The 18,326-nt window shown below is 36.6% G+C and overlaps 1 protein-coding gene across 6 annotated transcripts in view; it reads left to right on the top strand.

The window, feature by feature from the left end:
• MTMR6 (myotubularin related protein 6) overlaps positions 1-18,326 on the top strand; it is a 72,519-nt gene that overhangs the window by 20,022 nt on the left and 34,171 nt on the right. For 4 of the 6 annotated variants that reach the window (XR_006588669.1, XR_006588665.1, XR_002740371.2 and 1 more), the window contains exons 6-14: positions 2,311-2,445; positions 3,100-3,213; positions 4,630-4,762; positions 5,727-5,836; positions 6,261-6,386; positions 9,736-9,785; positions 10,213-10,413; positions 12,592-12,723; positions 12,809-12,935. Coding sequence is in view for 2 of the 6 variants with exons in the window: in XM_006927171.5 (XP_006927233.1) it covers positions 2,311-2,445; positions 3,100-3,213; positions 4,630-4,762; positions 5,727-5,836; positions 6,261-6,386; positions 9,736-9,785; positions 10,213-10,413; positions 12,592-12,723; positions 12,809-12,935; positions 15,143-15,403 (1,389 nt within the window). In the remaining 4 variants the exon portion in view is untranslated. Of the gene's footprint in view, positions 1-2,310; positions 2,446-3,099; positions 3,214-4,629; positions 4,763-5,726; positions 5,837-6,260; positions 6,387-9,735; positions 9,786-10,212; positions 10,414-12,591; positions 12,724-12,808; positions 12,936-15,142; positions 17,369-18,326 lie in introns of those variants that run through there. The other 2 variants (XM_006927171.5, XM_003980260.6) reach the window with 2 other exon arrangements.

The following is an 18,326-nucleotide window of genomic DNA, read 5'->3' as shown; positions in this document are numbered from 1 at the left end:
GACTCCCAGTCCTTTGTGACCTGATTGTTTCTCCTCGGGAAGCTTTTAGAATCTGCTTTTCCCCCTAGTGTTCTGAAATTTCACACTGAGGTGCTTTGGCGTGTTTTTAGAAATTCTCTTTGGGAGCTCGCTTTGGGGAAATTACTTCTCCATTTCTTTGGTAACTTCCTGTCTTCTTTTACTTTCCTTTGTGTGTGTGTGTGTGTGTGTGTGTGTGTGTGTGTGTGTGTGTGTGTGTGTTGGCAAATGGGCTAATGGGCTTCTGTAAACTTCCGTTTTTCTTCATTTTTCTCTCCTATTTTCCATCTCTATTTTTTACATTTCCTCAACTTCGTTTCTAGTCCCCTTCTTTATTTTTGCTATACTATATTTAAATCTAAGAACTCTTTTGTATTTTCTGAACTTTTTAGACACTTTTCTTGGCCATGATGACTGGGTTCCCTGAAGATATTAAAGATTTTTTAAAAAGAATTCTTTTGCTTCCCACATTAGTTGTCTGTTGCTCAGAGTTCCTTTTTTCTGTTTATTTTTTTGTTTGTTTTTCAGGCCTTTCAAAATACCTGATTCTTAGCTGCCGTCTCATATTTAAAAGTGGGGTACTACAAAGCTGTTCAGAAGTTTGTGTGCATGTGTGATCTCTATCTTTGGATTCTTTCTGGGGTTTTTTTGTAATTATTTTTTAATGTTTGCTTATTTTTGAGAGAGAGAGACAGAGTGTGAGCAGGGGAGGGGCAGAGAGAGAGGGAGACACAGAATCCTAAGCTGGCTCCAGGCTCTGAGGCGTCTGCACAGAGCCCGACGTGGGGCTTGAACTCATGAGCTATGAGATCAGGTCCTGAGCTGAAGTCAGATGCTCAACCGACTGAGCCACCCAGGTGCCCCCCGCCCCCCCCCCCCGCAACCGCCCCATCCTCCTGTTTTTTGAGGGTTACACCCACAGCTGTGCCTATTGTCCAGAGTCTCCAGGTTAATCCTTTTCATAGGATAAACTTTGTCTTCAGGGCGAGGGAAGATGTGGGAGCCTTAACTAGTCCCCATACAGACATTCAGCCAGTTCTATTTTCAGTTATACTCTGGGTCAGGCTTTCAGAGGTAAATCAGAGGTAAATTTTGCTGCTCAGAATACTTGGTTCTTGTGGACTTATAACAACTTGGCAGCTCTCTTTGTTCCAGTAAATTGGTTATTACTTATCAATTTGCTTTCATTTACTGAAATTTTATTAATATTTCTACTGTACTTTTCTCTTTTCCATTCTCTTTGATTTTTTGATTTTATACATTTTAGATGTCTTTATTAGAATTTTAGTTCAATTTTAGAAGGGAGCCAGAGGTAAAACTTTAAACAGAAATTCTCAATCTACTCTTCATAACAAAGTCATAGGGAGTTATGACTGGGTATGGCCTCTATTTGACACACCCACATTTGTATACAGTATTTATTGGAAAGCTTGGCTGAAAATAGATATTCAGTGCCCAATTTAACAAATCAGAAAGTATGTCTGAAAAGAATGTTGTAAAGCAGTCCTCATTTTCTTCTATTTTATTAGATTCTCGTGGTTTTGTGTATGAATTTAAAATATGTGAATGTGTGAATTTATGTTACTCTTTTTCCCTAATGTTAAATACTATGGTTGGAATGTTGGGTCGGGTTAAGTTGGAGTTGGTATGGATGAGATTGGAGAAAAAGTATATGGGTCTAAATCTTTCAATCTTTCTTTAAGACTTTAAAATGTCTAATCCAACATTCACTACTTCTTACAGATATGTTTGCCCTCCTAGATTGACTGTGTTTTAACTCAAATTTAAACTGAAACTCATTTTTCTTACTTTATGTCTCATTTTATATTAAGATCTGATTTCTCAGTAGAGATCTAAAAGCTTTGGGAAAGTAAAAGCTCAAATGTTGCTATTTTTAAAAATTTTGTTCTACCTTTATTGACTAATCTCCTACTTGAACTTGAGTTCAAAGTATTGTATAATCTAGAGCATAGAATGCAAGTATCTTAGTAGGTTACATGATAGAGAATTGACCAAATGTTGCTTCTTAGAATTTAGGAATTTTTCATCAAACTAGGCAAGGAAGCATTTCAGTTTCTTACTAAAAGAAAATATTGGGAAAATTTACATAACACCAAGATATTAAAAAAGCGTTTAATTCTAATAGTATTTTAGAGTTAACATCTTCTAATTGTCTTGCCATCTTTTAAAAAGATTACATGTTTGATTTTAACTTTTGTTTTTCTTTTAAGCATTTTTTAGACATGTTTTAGACATCTCTGAATAATCTGTTTTCTGTCCTTTTAAAATTAGGCTGCCATTTGTCGATGTAGTCAGCCACTATCAGGATTCAGTGCCAGGTGCCTGGAGGATGAACATTTGCTTCAAGCCATTAGTAAAGCCAACCCAGTCAATCGCTATATGTATGTAATGGATACCAGGCCCAAAGTACGTGTCTTGAATACAGTACAGTCTGTTTGTTTCATTATCTTTGTTACTTTAATTAGTGAGATTTGATCTAATTGCCCATAATCGACCTATCTGAATCCTAGTTTTAAATTAACTGAGGCTAATGATACTGAGGAAAGCAGCCTTTAAAAGGATGCCAGGTTAGGAGACTTGTTTCCCAGATGTGTGATTTCTTATGTCTTCTGATTTATACGTAAATTTAGAAAAGCTGAACTTTATATTGAGAGCTCTTGATGATGTGTGAGTCTTATGTTATTGTGAAGAAATATTAAATAGTATGTGTGTTGTGAAAAATTAGAAAATCTTACTAAATTTTTTTGGTAGAATTTTTAATTGTCAAAATACTTTTTGTTAAAATAATGGGGCTTAATTGAAATATTCAAGAAAATAAGGAAAAAAGTGAGTTCAACTTAAGAAACATTGAACTAGAGAATTATAAATAGTAAACAGGAAACAGTTGTTCTGTTAGGCGTCTATAATGTTAGGTTAAATTTTTATCATTGGGCCAAATGTCAGAATCCCTTTTTCTTTTTATAAACACAGTTAAACAACTAATGCATATTGGACCCTGAAACTAAAGTAATTAAAATCCTCAATGGTAATAGCTAACATCACTTTTAATTTTTATTATAGCATCGCATGCAGAGCTGGTGGGCTACACAAAAGGACATTGGCAGAATTATAGTGAGGATTTCTTCAAAAATCTGGAATGATGAGAAAATAAGAGAAAGCGATGAGAAAAAGCGAGTGAGCGATATAGAACACTATTTTAGGCAGTTTTGTTGAAAGGAACGGTAGTTGTTCTAGAAGTTATTCTCATCATTGTGCGTTCTCACAAAAGATAATGGAAGAAACAGAAGATTAATTTGAAGATTAATTTGAGTAAATTAAGAAATATTAAAAATTAGAAATTGATAATTTGATAATCTTTTATCTTGTTAACAAGAAAAGACGTTCTTAGAAGTCTAGAATGTTGGTGATATCGTAAGACAAATTTTATTTTACTTCCTTGTTTCATCTAGGTGGGTTCATAGGTCAGAACTACTTTTAGATGATATTAGATATAAACGATTGTTGTAACACAAGACTTTCTGAATATGAGGCCTGAGGGCAATCTGTTTCTCAGGACCTTATACCTCTCATTTGTATAATTGACTTCTACACAGAAAACAGGCCTCTCTCTTTGTTTTGTTATACTAGTTAAACTTGAGTAGTAATGTGGAAGCATTTTAATCTCTGACTCTCATCTGATGAACTCAAATTTAAGTAGTAATAATGTGGAAGCGTTTTACTATCTAACTTTCACCTTAGGTGCGGAATAGCCAGTGAGCCAGCAGCTAGAATTGAACTGTTCTTGTTACCAAACTGGGCCCCCATCCACTGAATGAAAAGCTACTTTTTCTTTCAATTTAGGTTTTGTTTCATCCAAGTTGATAAGAATACTTAGTAAACAGTAATAATGTGTAATATGAAATCCTAGTCTGGAAGAATTAAAACATGCCAAATCTTAAATGGACTTCTACATTTGATCTAGTGACCAAAGACATGGGGCCTACTGGCAGTCTGTTTTCTCCTTATTTTGGCCCAATTCTTGGAGATATATCAGGCTAGTGGATTACATGCCATGGTATGTGCCATGTGGGCCTCCAGTAATCTCTAATGTGGAGGACCTCAGATAACCTGACGTGTATTTCAGATCTGATTCTTCAGGGTCCCTGTGGCTCTCCGATGGTCAGGGGCTCCACAGGCTTGCTCTGAAGTGCGTCTCATTCATTCTGCAACAGAAAAACTTCCCAGCTCTGCTCATCTCTGAATCATTTAGGATTCAGATAAGAGATATTTCTTTCTTCTTCTAAATTTTGAAATACTGCAAACGTATGGAAAACTGACTACAAACATAAGTGAATTAGTTTCATAAATTATTTGTGGGGAACTTCTTGTCTGAACTTTCCATTACATAGCAATCGTGTTGTTAGTGGCCCTCTTTACTGTTAATAACATATGTGACACTTTTATTCATTAAAAAATGGTAGCATATTCAGTTTTAAAGTGTTCTTTAAACTCTCTGGTAAAATACGGTTCATTTAGTGCTTTCGTGATGTTTTGGTGAACTAAAAAGATAAAAGCGATTTATCTCTAAATTTCTAAAATTTTAAATTTTAGCTGAATGCAATGGCCAACAGAGCAGCTGGAAAAGGTTATGAAAATGAAGACAACTATTCTAATATTAGATTTCAGTTTGTTGGAATTGAAAATATTCATGTCATGCGGTCCAGCCTTCAGAAGTTATTGGAAGGTATGACTTATTGCTTGCCTTGGAGGCAACTTTGTCTAATAGAAATATAATGCTAGTCCAATTATAAAATTTAAAATTAAGGTAATTTAAAAATTTCCTATACATTCCAAAAAGTAAAAAAAAAAAAAGTTGAAATTAATTTTAACAACGTACTTATTTAACCTAATATATTAAAAAACATTGTGTTAACGTGTAATCAGTATAAAAATTAGTAATGACACATTTTAGGTGGTTTTTTTTTTTTTTTAAAGTCTTAGAAATTGACTAGTGTGTATTTTACACTCTTACAGTGCATCTCAGTTTGGACTAAACATGTGTCAATAGCCATATTCAGGTAGATAGTGGCTCCTGTGTTGGACAGCAAAGTTCTAATGGTGTTACAGAAATTGCTATTGTTAGATTGATTAATTGATGATAGTAATGCTCTATTTAAGTACTAAGGTGTCTTTCCAGTCATGGTGTGGAATTTTAAAAATTAAAATATCAGGGGCGCTGGGATGGCTCAGTTGGTAAAATGTCCAACTCTGGATTTCGACTCCAGGTCATGATCTCATGGTTCGTGAGTTCAAGCCCTGCACTGGTCTGCACTGGCAGTGCGTAGATAGCCTGTTTGGGATCCTCTCTCTCCCTCTTTCCCTGCCCCTCCCTGACTCGTGCTCGCTCGCTCGCTCACTCTCAAAAATAAACTTAAAATTCTTTAATGAAAAAAAATCAGACTTTTTAATTAAACACTTTGTACTTAAGTTTTTTTTTTAAAAGAGATTGGAGCTTTACTTAAGCATGAAGAATGACAGAAAAACATACCCCCACAATCCATTATTGAGCTTCTCCTAGCATCTTTTCATTTATAGCGTCCTTTTTATTTTGTCCTCTTCTTTTTTTCATTTAACTCAGAGAGAGCTTGAGGAGGAAAAGTGGAGACTGTAGCCTCATTCTAATTGAAAATTTTTCCCTTCTTTTCTAGTTAATGGTACCAAAGGGCTTTCTGTCAGTGATTTCTACTCTGGTTTGGAGAGCTCAGGATGGCTTCGCCATATCAAAGCTGTTATGGATGCAGCAATCTTCTTAGCCAAAGTAACTCTTCTTTTCTCATATTTGGTTTGGGGGTTTATACTGGTTGGGAAGGAATACATTTATTCTGTCGGGACCTGGTATCTTTTCCAGTCAGATAAGTTTTATTACGTGTTACCTCCTTCATGAGGCTTCCTTTCATTTGAGCTTTAAAAGATCACGTGGCACTTCATGTAGGGACTTAAAAAGAAATCCCCAAATACTTTGAAACAGTGGTTTTGGTTTTGGTTTTTGTTGGTATGCTTTGTGTTTTTATTGTGTTTTGCCTTTTTTTTTTTCTTTTTGGAAATTATGCCGTGACATTACCATTGCCATCCTTGCTCTTCTGTGTAATGCAATACTTGCTAGTGTCGTTTTTAAATAGAACTTAATTGATGTAACCAAAACGTATTCTGCTGTAATCTAAGTATGTGATCTTTCTTTCCAGGCAATAACGGTTGAAAGTGCAAGTGTGTTGGTACATTGTTCTGATGGTTGGGATCGGACGTCCCAGGTCTGTTCCCTTGGCTCTCTCTTACTGGATTCCTACTACAGGACAATCAAAGGATTCATGGTAAGGAGTGATTTGGCTGGACCAGTGATTCTCAAATAGGAGCGATTTTGTCCTCCCAGGAGACATTTGGCCGTGTTAGGAGACAGCTTTGATTGTTACAAAGAAAAGGATTTAACTAACATTTAGCTGGTAGAGGCCCGGATGCTGCTCATGCTCTAGACCACATAGGACAGCACCTGCGGCAAAGAATTTTCTGGCTTAAAATATATATCGTGCTGAGTTGCAAAAACCTTGAATCAGACTGATTTCAATTTGTGCCACCTCTTTGAAAACGAGTTTCAAATTAATTAATTAATTTTAATTTGGAGAGAGGGAGCAAGCTTGAGAAGGGGGGGAACAAAGGATTTGATGCAGGCTCTGTGCTGATAGGCTGACAGCAGCAAGCCCAATGCAGAGCTTGAACTCAGGAACCACAAGATCATGACCTGAGCTGAAGTCAGACACTCAACCGACTGAGCCACCCGGTGACCCAACAACTTTTAAATTTAATAGTTGTTTCCTAAAATGTTATAGTAGAAATATTCAGTATTTTCTCCCTCATTTTTATCTAACTAATATGAGTGATATAGTAAAGCAAAGCACAAATAAGAGTACTTAAAAATTATTTTTTAGGTGTGCCTGGGTGGCTCAGTCGGTTGAGCATCCGACTTCGGCTCAGGTCAAGATCTCGCAGTTCGTGGGTTTGAGCCCCACGTTGGGCTCTATCGTGACAGCTCAGAGCCTGAAGCCTGCTTCAGATTCAGTGTCTCCCTTTTTCTCTGCCCCTCCCCTGCTTGCACTCTCTCTTCCTCTCTCTCTGTCTCAAAAATAAATAATGAAAACATTAAAAAAAAATTATATTCTAGAGGAAACTTTCTGTTTAAAACTCCTTTATTTGTTCATTGTAATTACACATTAGGAAGCATGTTTTATATCTGAAGATTAAATTTCTAGTTGAATAGATTTTCTTTGTTATTTTTTTTTTATTTTTATTTTTTTACGTTTACTTATTTTTGAGAGAGTGGGAGAGACAGAGCACAAGCAGGGGAGAGGCAGAGAGAGGGAGACACAGAATCCAAAGCAGGCTCCAGGCTCCGAGCCGTCAGCACAGAGCCTGATGCGGGGCTCGAACCCACAAACCACGAGCTCATGACCTGAGCTGAAGTTGGATGCTTAACCGACTGAGCCCCCCAGGCGCCCCTAGATTTTCTGCTTTGTGAAGCTAAAGCCCTGGCTCCTGTTTTTTGTCTTTTAACGTGATTAGATTTTCAAAATTTGCATCTTAACTCATGGCAAGTAAAGTAAATGAAGCGAAGGTAGAAAGTTGTCATTAGTTAGAATTATTAAATGTAGTGCCATCTTTAAGACAGAGGGAAGTTCACCATCACCAGATCCCTTTCAGCACCATTATTTGGTGGCACTAACATGCCGAATCTGGGATAGGCCGAATGGAAGTGCTCCTGATAAAATTATGTGCAGCTTACCTTGAGAGTGTAAGGTGAGGAATATTTTCTGTGCCACGTTTGGCTTTAATTGTTTGCTAGACATTCAAATGAAGTCATGTGATAAATGCCCTGGGACAGAGTGAGAGCTTCCCAGACAAAAGGAGCAATGAGAACCAAAGCATAGATCCGTTAGCTGACTGCAGGTATGTGTGATGACTGGGGCTCAGGCTGTCAGAGTGGGCTACTTGGGTGCAGAAGAATATAGTGAGATGAAAGCCTCAGGAAGAGAAGACTGAAATTTGACCTTCACCTTCTTTGGGTAGTGAGAGCCATTAACGGACTTTAAATAGAGGGAACGGTAACTTGCTTAGATCTTCTTTGTAAAAAGATGGCTTGGTGTCTTCCAGGTGGAGGGGAGTGGATGATGGAGGGCAGGAGACCAGTGTAGAAACTGGCAAGATAACTCAGAAGAGAAAAGACAGCCAGGAGTAGGGCAGTCCCACACAGATACAAGAGGGGAGGGTTCAACCTCCAGGAATATTGAGAAAGTAGAGTCATAAGAACTGTTCCTGGGTTAAATGTGCAGTAGAAGAGAGGAGGCCCCTTCCAGGATGATTTTCCAGATCTGGACTCAGTTGCCAGGATGGATGGTGCTGCTCTCTTGCTCTCTCTACTGAGAGAAACAGATGACTAAGTTTCGTGAGAAAGGTACTGAGTGAGGTTTTAGATGTGGGTGTGGAGAGGAAAGGCAGAGGGCCTGCAGTAAAATTTGGGGCTCCAGCCTGAAGACCGTTTGCCTGAGGTCACACAAGTGTGGAAGTGGCAAAGCTAGGATTTGAACCCATGCAACATGGCTCCAGAAACTGCATCTTTCCCCATCACATTACATGGCCTTCTGGAGAGATTTAAAACAAAATCAGAGAAGCTGGATGTGGCAGTTTTAATACTGAAAATGTACTTGGTGATTATATAATGAAATTACGTGGTATACGAAGAAGATACGTTGCATAAATTAGACTGAAAAAAATCAGAAGCCTGTCTCTTCAGTAGAGTTGTGACAGAGAAAACAGATAAAGACAGTTCATTCAAGAGGTTGATATCAACATTTGAATTTGAATATAAACTTTTCATTGCTCTCTCTCTCTCTGTCTCTCCCTATCTCCCTCTCTCTGTGTGTGTGTGTGTATGTATGTGTGTATATATATATATATATATATATATATATATATATATTTTTTTTTTTTTTTTTTTTTTTTTTTTTTGGTAAGCACCATATAAGTAATGTACAAGTAAGCCAAAAGGTTTAAAACATATATCCCAGTCTACCACCCACAGTTAACCACTGTTACTATTTTGATTTATATTTTCTTAGTTTTTTTACTATGCAGATATTACACATAAAAGTGTAAATGTACTAGTGCTTTATAGCATGTACTTTTCATTTAAAATGTAATAAATACAACTGAAATGATTAAGTCACAGGACTACCGTTTCTTTTATGCATCATTTTTACTCTTTGTTAAACCAACCCCTAATCCAGGTTCTTTCTATATTTTGCCTATAACTAAACAAAAATTTGGGGGCGCCTGGGTGGCTCAGTTGGTTGAACGTCTCACTTCGGCTCAGGTCATGATCTCGCGGTTCATGGATTCAAGCCCCGCATCGGGTTCTGTGCTGAGAGCTCAGAGCCTGGAGCCTGTTTCAGATTCTGTGTCTCCCTCTTTCTCTGCCCCTTCCCTGCTCACGCTCTGTCTCTCTGTCTCCAGAATAAATAAACATTAAAAAACTTAAAAAAAATTGTTTTGTTCTGTTTGCAACCATAAGTTGAAAGGGTAAATGCTGTTATTAAAATAATAGTTTTTAATCCATTTAAACAAAAGAAATTGAAAGTAGTTGTAAATTGCATTTTACTTTTTCTTATTAAGGTTTTAATAGAAAAGGATTGGATCTCATTTGGACATAAGTTTTCAGAGAGGTGAGTCATACTTTTACGCTTATATATTTTGTAAAATTAATAAAGCTATTTTAGAGTGCCAGAATATTTCTGTTCTTCATGAGCTCACATGTCCAGAGGCAGGTGAGAGTGCTGTTTTTTGTATGAAAACTGATTGAATTTTTTTCTGTTACTTCTTTCAATTCTCATACCTTTGTTAATTTTTATGGCAATTCATTACCTTCCTTCTGTCTGGATTGTGGTACTTAGAAGATAACATACCCTTTAAAGTTGTGGTTGAAAAACTCAGGCTTAAATTGCTTTAATAAAAAAAAATTATACTTTTTTAATGCCAGTATCACAAAGTTTTTGGTTCGTGTGTTTGTGTGTGTGTTTAAATTTAATAATACCTGAACACTTGTCTTCTCTCAGAGGCATTTTCAAAAGCTTGTACTTTCTGGGGGGTTAGGTGTGGCCATTTGGATGGTGACCCAAAGGAAGTCTCACCGGTGTTTACTCAGTTCTTGGAATGTGTGTGGCATTTGACCGAACAGTTTCCACAAGCCTTTGAATTCAATGAAGCGTTTCTCCTTCAGATCCATGAACATATTCATTCATGCCAATTTGGAAACTTCCTTGGAAATTGTCAGAAGGAAAGAGAAGAACTCAAGTAAGATGGTTTGCTTCAAATGGACTGGTTTTTTTTCCTACTTAGCTGAGGTCTAACATAGATCATGGTTGAACATAATAAAATACCTTGACAGTTTGTAATAGAACTGAATTTTATTGTCTGTATTTCTGAAGCTAAGTACTTTCTGAAGATCCTTCGCATCCTCAGGTTAATAGTAAAAACACATTTAAAAAATTTGTTTTGAAATGTGGCATACACATGGAAAAGTACATATAGCTTAAGTGCGAAGCTCAGCACATCTAAAACTCATCCATCCATGTAACCAGCACCTAGAACAAGAAGTATTGCCAACACCCTGGAAACCCCCTTCATGTTCCTTTCTAGTCTGAATATATATTTAGAACAGAAAAGCCTTACACTATTTCGTTTCCTACAAAGTAATGATCACTAAGCTTTAAGGTTTGGTAAAGAATTTTACAACTGTTGGTTTTAAGGTAAGATGAGGCTTTATATTTCTTGCATTTCTTTTTCTTTAATAATTTTATTTGGGGGGCGGGGGGGGGGGTGGTGCACCTGGATGGCTCAGTTGGTTAAGCATCTGACTTCAGCTCAGGTCATGATCTCATGGTTTGTGAGTTCGAGCCCCACATCGGGCTCTGTGCTGACAGCTCCGAGCCTGGAGCCTGCTTCGGATTCTGTGTCTCCCTTTCTCTGCCCCTCTCTCACTCACGCTCTTTCTCAAAAATAAACATTAAAAAATAATTATTTTTAAAAAATTCTTTTGAAAGTTTATTTAGAGAGAGAAAAAGAGAGAACACGAAGTTGCTCACAGGGGAGGGGCAGAGAGAGAGAGAGAGAGATAAAGAGAGAGAGAGAATCCCAAGCAGGCTCCCTGCTGTCATCACAGAGCCCAACATGGACTCTGTCCCACGAACCGTGAGATCATGACCTGAGCCAAAATTAAGAGTTGGACACTCAGCTGACGAGCCACCTGGTGCCACAGTTCTCACATTTCTAAGCAGACAATTGTTTGGGGAAAATATGTTAGCTATAGTGTGTCTGTCCCTGAATTGAGTCTCCTATCTGTTCTTTCCTAACCAGTCTTTGGGAGTAGAGATTTCTGGCTAGATTTTGATGCAAAGGAGATGTGGGATAAGGCCGTGAGAAGTTCTTACATTTTTTTTAGGTTGAGTTTCTGCGTTTAGGTTTCTTACAAGCCAATAAAGAGCAGGTATAGATTCTTGCGTATCCAAGAACTAGAGAAGCTAAGTCTGATAGTAATTTGAAGACAGCCACACACTCTCACTCTCAACCAACTCAAAAGCAGAACTGAGAGCACGTGGAAGATTCTAAAGATGTGTGAAAGGAATTGCAACTGAAATCAAGTATGACAGAGATGAACAAATCAAAGACCATTAAGACTTTAGCTCCATGCTATGGTAATTCACAGTTTATCATAATTTGGAGCAGATGATGCTGAATACAGAGCTATTTTAGGAAAACTGTCTTCAGTTAGTGCCAAACATCCTGTCAAAAAGGAAGATGGTAGTAAAAGCATGTATTTCCTATTAGTCTTTCTCTAAGAACTTACCCATCTTAGGGATCATAGAAAAATGAGCAAACTCTCCCCTTTTCCCTATACTCCTATCTATTTTATGTTCATTTCGTAAATGTACTATCTAAACCATTCTACTCTTTATCCACTTACTTCACCTAACATATTCTTAAAATTGCAATATAATTGGTGTGTTTTTACTGTTGAATAATGACTTGATTTTTCCCAATTCCCTTTTATTGTACTCATTCCCACTTAAATTTGTCCCTGCTCTGCAATTACTTGCACTATGGCCCCTATGGAGGGTTAAAAGAATGAGGCAAAGAGTGATACAAGTATCTTACTCTGTATACATGTGTATGGTGATTTGAGATAGGTGTCACAGAGACCACATTTACGAAGTTGTGGGAGTTGAAAGGAATCTCTTAACGTGTATGGTTGTGAGAGAAATGGTAGACCTGTGTTATGTTCAAAGAGACATGGTTTTATTTCGTGATTATGAGTGAAAAGGGAGAATACAGAATGCAGAGACAAGGTGAGGTTAGACTGTGAATAGAAGGAAAAATTAAAACTGAAATCTACTTGGGAAGGAATTGCCTGATCTATAAAAAATGATGATTAGCATCTGTGAGAAAGCTCTTTGTTTTTCTCATTACCCCAAGGTTAAAGGAGAAGACTTACTCCCTGTGGCCTTTTCTCCTGGATGACCAGAAGAAGTACTTAAATCCTCTCTACACTTCTAAATCTCCAAAATTTACAGTTTTGGAGCCAAATACAGTATCTTTCAATTTTAAGTAAGTTGGCATCATTGAGGTATTTATACTTGTTTTTTTTCAAACACAATTTATTGAGCTGTTGTTTTTTGGTTTTGTCCTAAAGGTTTTGGAGAAACATGTACCACCAATTTGACCGAACATTGCATCCTAGACAGTCTGTGTTTAATATAATTACGAATATGAATGAGCAAAATAAGCAGTTAGAGAAAGATATTAAAGACTTAGAATCGGTAAGTATTCTGAAGTGTCTTAATATAATACATTTGGAATATTAAGTTAGTTTATTTCCTTATGTTGGAAGTGTAAATTGGTATGTAGAAACCTCTTAAGTTTGAGTTGCTTTCCCTGAATTTTAATGTTGAAATACTAATATTGTACAGCTGATGTACAATATCCGATGACCCTTGAACAACATGGGTTTGAAATACACAGGTCCACTTATAAGTGGATTTTTTTTTGTTACAAATACAGCACAGTACTGTAAGTATACTTTCTCTTCCTTATGCCTTTGTAAATAACATTTTCTTTTCTCTAGCTTACTTTATTGTGAGAATATAGTATACAATACATTGTAACATACAAAATATGTATCAGTTGACTGTTTATGCTATTGATAAGGATTCCAGTCAATGGTAGGCTATTAGTAGTTATGTTTTGGGGGAGTCAGAAGTTACATGTGGGTTTTTGATTGCTGGGAGGTTTGGTTCCTTCAACCCCTGTGTTGTTCAGGGGTCATCAGAAAAGTAGAGATATGAACGCAATAAATATTGGGGTATCTTTCACGCTTTTAGAGATTTTAATATTTATCATACCTCAGCACTTTTTTTTTTTTTTTTTTTTAAGAAATGAAATAGGATATATTTGAAGATCCTGTATACTTCTGCTCAGCCCATCCCCACATGATTTGGGCGGAATTTAGCGTTAATTATTCCTGTGCATATTTTTATACTTCTGTCTGTCTTTTTATCCAGAATTTATAAGACTGTTTTATATGGTTTAAAATATTATTTTTAATATTTATTAAAAAATACAAAAGAATATATTTTCTAATAAGGTATAAAAGCAACAGGCAACAGGCTTGAGGCTTGAGGAGCTGCACGTTTTAAAAGTATATAAAGGTTGTTATATCGTCATGCTTCATTTTACTCGACATTGTTTTGAAATTTATCCATGTTGATACATGTAGCTTTAATTCATTTTATTATTAACTACTGTATAATATTCTCTTATATGCATATATCAGTCTCTCCATTCAGCTACTGCAGAACACTTCATTTGTTTTCAGTTTTGGATTTCCATGATCACAAATGAAGTTGAATGACTTTTCATATATATGCCGGCCATTTGGTTTTCCCTTTTCTGTGAATGGCCTGTTCCAACCTCCACTCATTTTTCTGTTGGCATATTTGCCTTTTCCTTATTGATCCGTAAGGGTTCTTTATATACCAGACGCTAATTCTTTGTTTCATATCTATCTATCTATCTATCTATCTATCTATCTATCTATCACAAGTGGCATCATTTAGTCCATTTTTGTCTTTTCCATTTTATTTATGATATGTTTTGTGTACAAATTGATGAGTCTTTATGTTTTATGCCTTCTTTTGTGTCTTGTTTAAGAAAGCCCTCTCCACTCTAAGACTTTCGTGTCATCTTTCTGTCAGTCATCATATAGAAGCAAAAAGGATCAGCGAGTATCTACTTTAAAAATCATAGACAGTTGTAACTCAGACTGTCGTGTCTGCCAGTCAGGCAGGACTGTTCCTTAGTCATCTGTCAGAATGGGAGGTAACTAATAACCACTTGAGGAAGCAGTAGGAGGATGTGTAAAAAGTGAGGCAAGCCCAAGACGTAGGTGACACAAGCAGATTGGCTGGAGAGCGGTCCACGGATTTGGAGAGCATGATACTTTGCCAAAGAATACTTCTAAAATCTTGTGTTCTGTTTCTTTTTTTTTGTTTGTTTGTTTTGTTTTTTAATCTTGTGTTCTAAAGCTGGTTGTGCTTACCTAACCATTATAGGGAAACCATGTAAGAAAGTTCTTTAGGCAATAAAACCTTTATGTAAGTAAGTGTGTGTTTATTTTACAGTTGTGATTCAGGTGTGATTCAGGGTGAAACACATGTGTTTCATTATAAAATGTTTACTTTTTTTTTATACTTTCTAGGTAACGTATATCCTTTTCAAATATGAAGGCTTAGGATCTTTTGCAGTCAAGTGTAATAACCATTTTTCACTATAAAAGTTGTATAAACAGTCAGGATTCTCAATGATGTCTTACTCTTCTGCAGTAGATTTTATTAATTTTTTGAGGTTTAACTTTGTATTGTTCATAAAGAGAACATTTGCAAAAGCTTGGTTTCTTCTTTCATCTAACCTATACTGAACGTGTAGTATGTGCAATTAGTAATTTTTTTCAAATTTGGATTTGTTCTAGAAAATTAAACAATGTAAAAATAAGCCAACAGATGGAATTCTCACCAAGGAATTGATACATTCAGTTCATCCTGAATCACCTACCCTCAAAACTTCCTTGTGTTTCAAGGAGCAAACTCTGTTACCTGTGAATCATGCTCTTCGAACTATAGAGGGCAGCAACCCAGCAGATAATCGTTACAGTGAATACGCTGAGGAGTTTTCCAAATCGGAACCCGGTGTGGTCAGCTTAGAGTATGGTGTGGCAAGAATGACTTGTTAGATGCATAGAGTATTTTCTGGACTGACTGTAGTGCAAGAATGGATTGTGAGAATGGTCTTTGCGCATGACCAAAAGGAATTTGTCTGATAATGATTTTGGAGTCGAGTAGTTGAAGAAAGGGTAATAACTGCTGTTGTGAGAGAAATAAGTCCATTTAATTGCATTTCCGGCAAGGAATGACTTTCACTTCTTTAAGAAACGAGTGGAATGGGCAGATCTACTCAGAACACAACTTGTACTGTATACTAGTGAACTGACACTTCTGTATGATTTGTATGTTAATTACAGCCAAACATGAATAACTTTCCTTAACTCTAATTTAATTGACCAAGTTCTCCCTTACTTAATAATTGACATGGCATGGACTTATAATTACGTAACCATGAGTATTTACATATTTTGCCTATTAGTGATGTTTAATGTTGAAGTGCCATGAAAAATACTTCTGAGAAAGCCTTAAAAATCTCAACTTATTCTTTACTCTTAGGTTTTATAGCCGAGAGCAAGGTTTTTTTGTTTTTTTTCTTTTGGTCAGCCTTGTTTTATCTGTAAAGAATTGCACTCTCATTACTGCAGGGGTTGCATGCTACGATACTCCTGTATAAACAGATGTACAAGTCCACTGTTAAGTTCATGGTTGGCTGGTCCCACTTCCATACTCAAGATTAATGAAACTGAAGGTTTAATTCTGATTCCAGTTTGTGCAGTGCTACACTTGATGACATTACTTACAACTTAGATTACTGATTTCTTGAATATGTGTAAACATATTTGACTGTCTTTTATGTACGGACTACTGCATTCTTTTGATGCTCTGTGGTTGGCTTTATTCCTTTTTTAACTGTGTAACTTTAACAAGCTAAGGCTCTAAAACTGTTCTTAGAGACAGTGAAGAGTATATAGATATGTACGGTTTTATCTTTCAATGAGTTGCTCTTCCTAAAACAAACTTTCAGTTTCCTTAAAATTTTGGGATTAAAAAAGGGAAGTTAGTACAGGTAGTTTAGATTTTGCTTGGTTGCATGAATTTTAAAGCAGCCATTTCTATGTGGAACATTTTTATCTTATCCGTTAACATAGGGGAAGAAAAGGAAAATTAAGGATAGCCTAGTACAAAGTTAATGTTTAGCAAAACAGCTTAAATGCTAGGAGGTTTCTGTTTGCCTTGTTATGTTAACTGTTTCTGTGTGCTAGTAACATATCTTTAAATGAAAAAAAAATCACATGCATTTGACGGTCTTCACTCAGCTGGCTTTAAAACTGAAGGTTTAAGTACACAGCTGGCAAGAGATGTGATTCAGGGAGGGTAGGAAACCTGCGTAAGATCCCTAATGCTTCTCTTTACTATGCTTATATCTATTTTGTTAGTTTTGAGCATAAACAAGTATCTTTTTCACATGGGAAAAAAAGCTTTATTGTATGGGAACTTAACCTAATCCTGTTTATTTTTCCAATGCTTTTGTGTAATGCGTTATGTAAGAAGAAAAATACTCCTTTTTAAACAGTGACAGAAATGCACTATAAAATATAGTTTGTGATTTAGCCAAGCCTATTTCCGTACTTAATTAAGCACTGGGACAGGAACCTTAATCTTTGTGACCACAAAGGGAAGCTTTTGTGCCTTGTTGCTTGGTTCCAGTTAACTGATTGTGGTTTTAGAATCTTCCATGGCAGACTTCTCATATTCACGCGTTTTTGGTTTATCTTCAACTTCAGGCATATATATGTGTATTTATGTGCTCACACATGGACTGAGAAATCAGTTAACATCTGAAGTGACCTACAGCGTATGTGTTGGCAAAAAGCAGATTGTGTATGTGTCTTATAAAATTGAATTTATGTTCAGTGTGTTTGGGAATGTATAGCATGTAAATTATTACATACGTTATTTAAAGGTAATTAAATGTTCATATTTTACTTTGAATGTTTTTCTTCTGTAAAAAAAACCACAAAAAACAAATGGCATCAAGTCGTGGTGGTTCTTTCTTTCCTCAGTTCATTTTCCCAAAGGTTGATGTTGATAAATAATAACTTACATAAAGATAATTACCAAAATATTTAAAATAGGCACAGTGGGCTAAAAGGCTCAGCAAATGTCGTTGAGTCACTTAATTTTGGTGGAAGGCAGTGTCCAGTAAGAGTATACATTTGGTAAAATGTCTTGCCAAAGGCAGATCTGGAGGTAAATGTGAGGAGGAAAGTGACTTGCAGGAAGGAGTTTATATGGGGGTGTTTTGTACAGGTTAGCTAAGCCAGAGTAGCTCAGGGAATCCTGACTAAAAAAGATGGAAGGAAGTCTTTTTTTTTTTTTTTTTTATTCTCTTTATTTAGTGGAGTAGCAGGGCAGGGTGGGTAGTATCAGGAACCCCCCGCCTCCTTTTTGAAAGACTATTTTTTAAAGAGAAGTTTAGGTTCACAGCAAAATTGAGAGGAAGGTCCGGAAATTTCTCACGTACCCCACCAGAGTGGCACATTTGTTACAACTGATAAACCTAAACTGATACGTCATTATCACTCAAAGTCCACGGTTTACCTTAGGGTTTATTTAGTCTCGGTGTCCTATATTCCGTGGGCTTTGAGCAAATGTATGATGACCTTTATAGTATCATACAGAGTATCTTCACTGCCCCCCAAATCCTCCGTGCTCTGCCTATCCATCTCTCCCTACCCACCCACCCCTGGCAACCACTGATCTTTTTCCCATCTCTATAGCTTTACCACTTCCATAGCGTCGCATAGTAGGTATCATACGGTATGCAGCCTTCAGATTGGCTTCTTCCACTTAATAAATGCACTTCAGGTTCCTCTCGGTTTTTTCATGTCTTGATCGCTCACTCACCGAATAATATTCCGTGTCTGGATATACCACGATTGATTCATTCACCTATTGTAGGGCACCTGGGTGGCTTCCAAGTTACGGCAG

Source organism: Felis catus, chromosome A1, assembly GCF_018350175.1.
Source record: "Felis catus isolate Fca126 chromosome A1, F.catus_Fca126_mat1.0, whole genome shotgun sequence".
NCBI classification, from domain to species: domain Eukaryota; kingdom Metazoa; phylum Chordata; class Mammalia; order Carnivora; family Felidae; genus Felis; species Felis catus.
Note: the sequence above shows the minus strand (reverse complement) of the source record. Positions and strands in the feature narration are given on the sequence as shown.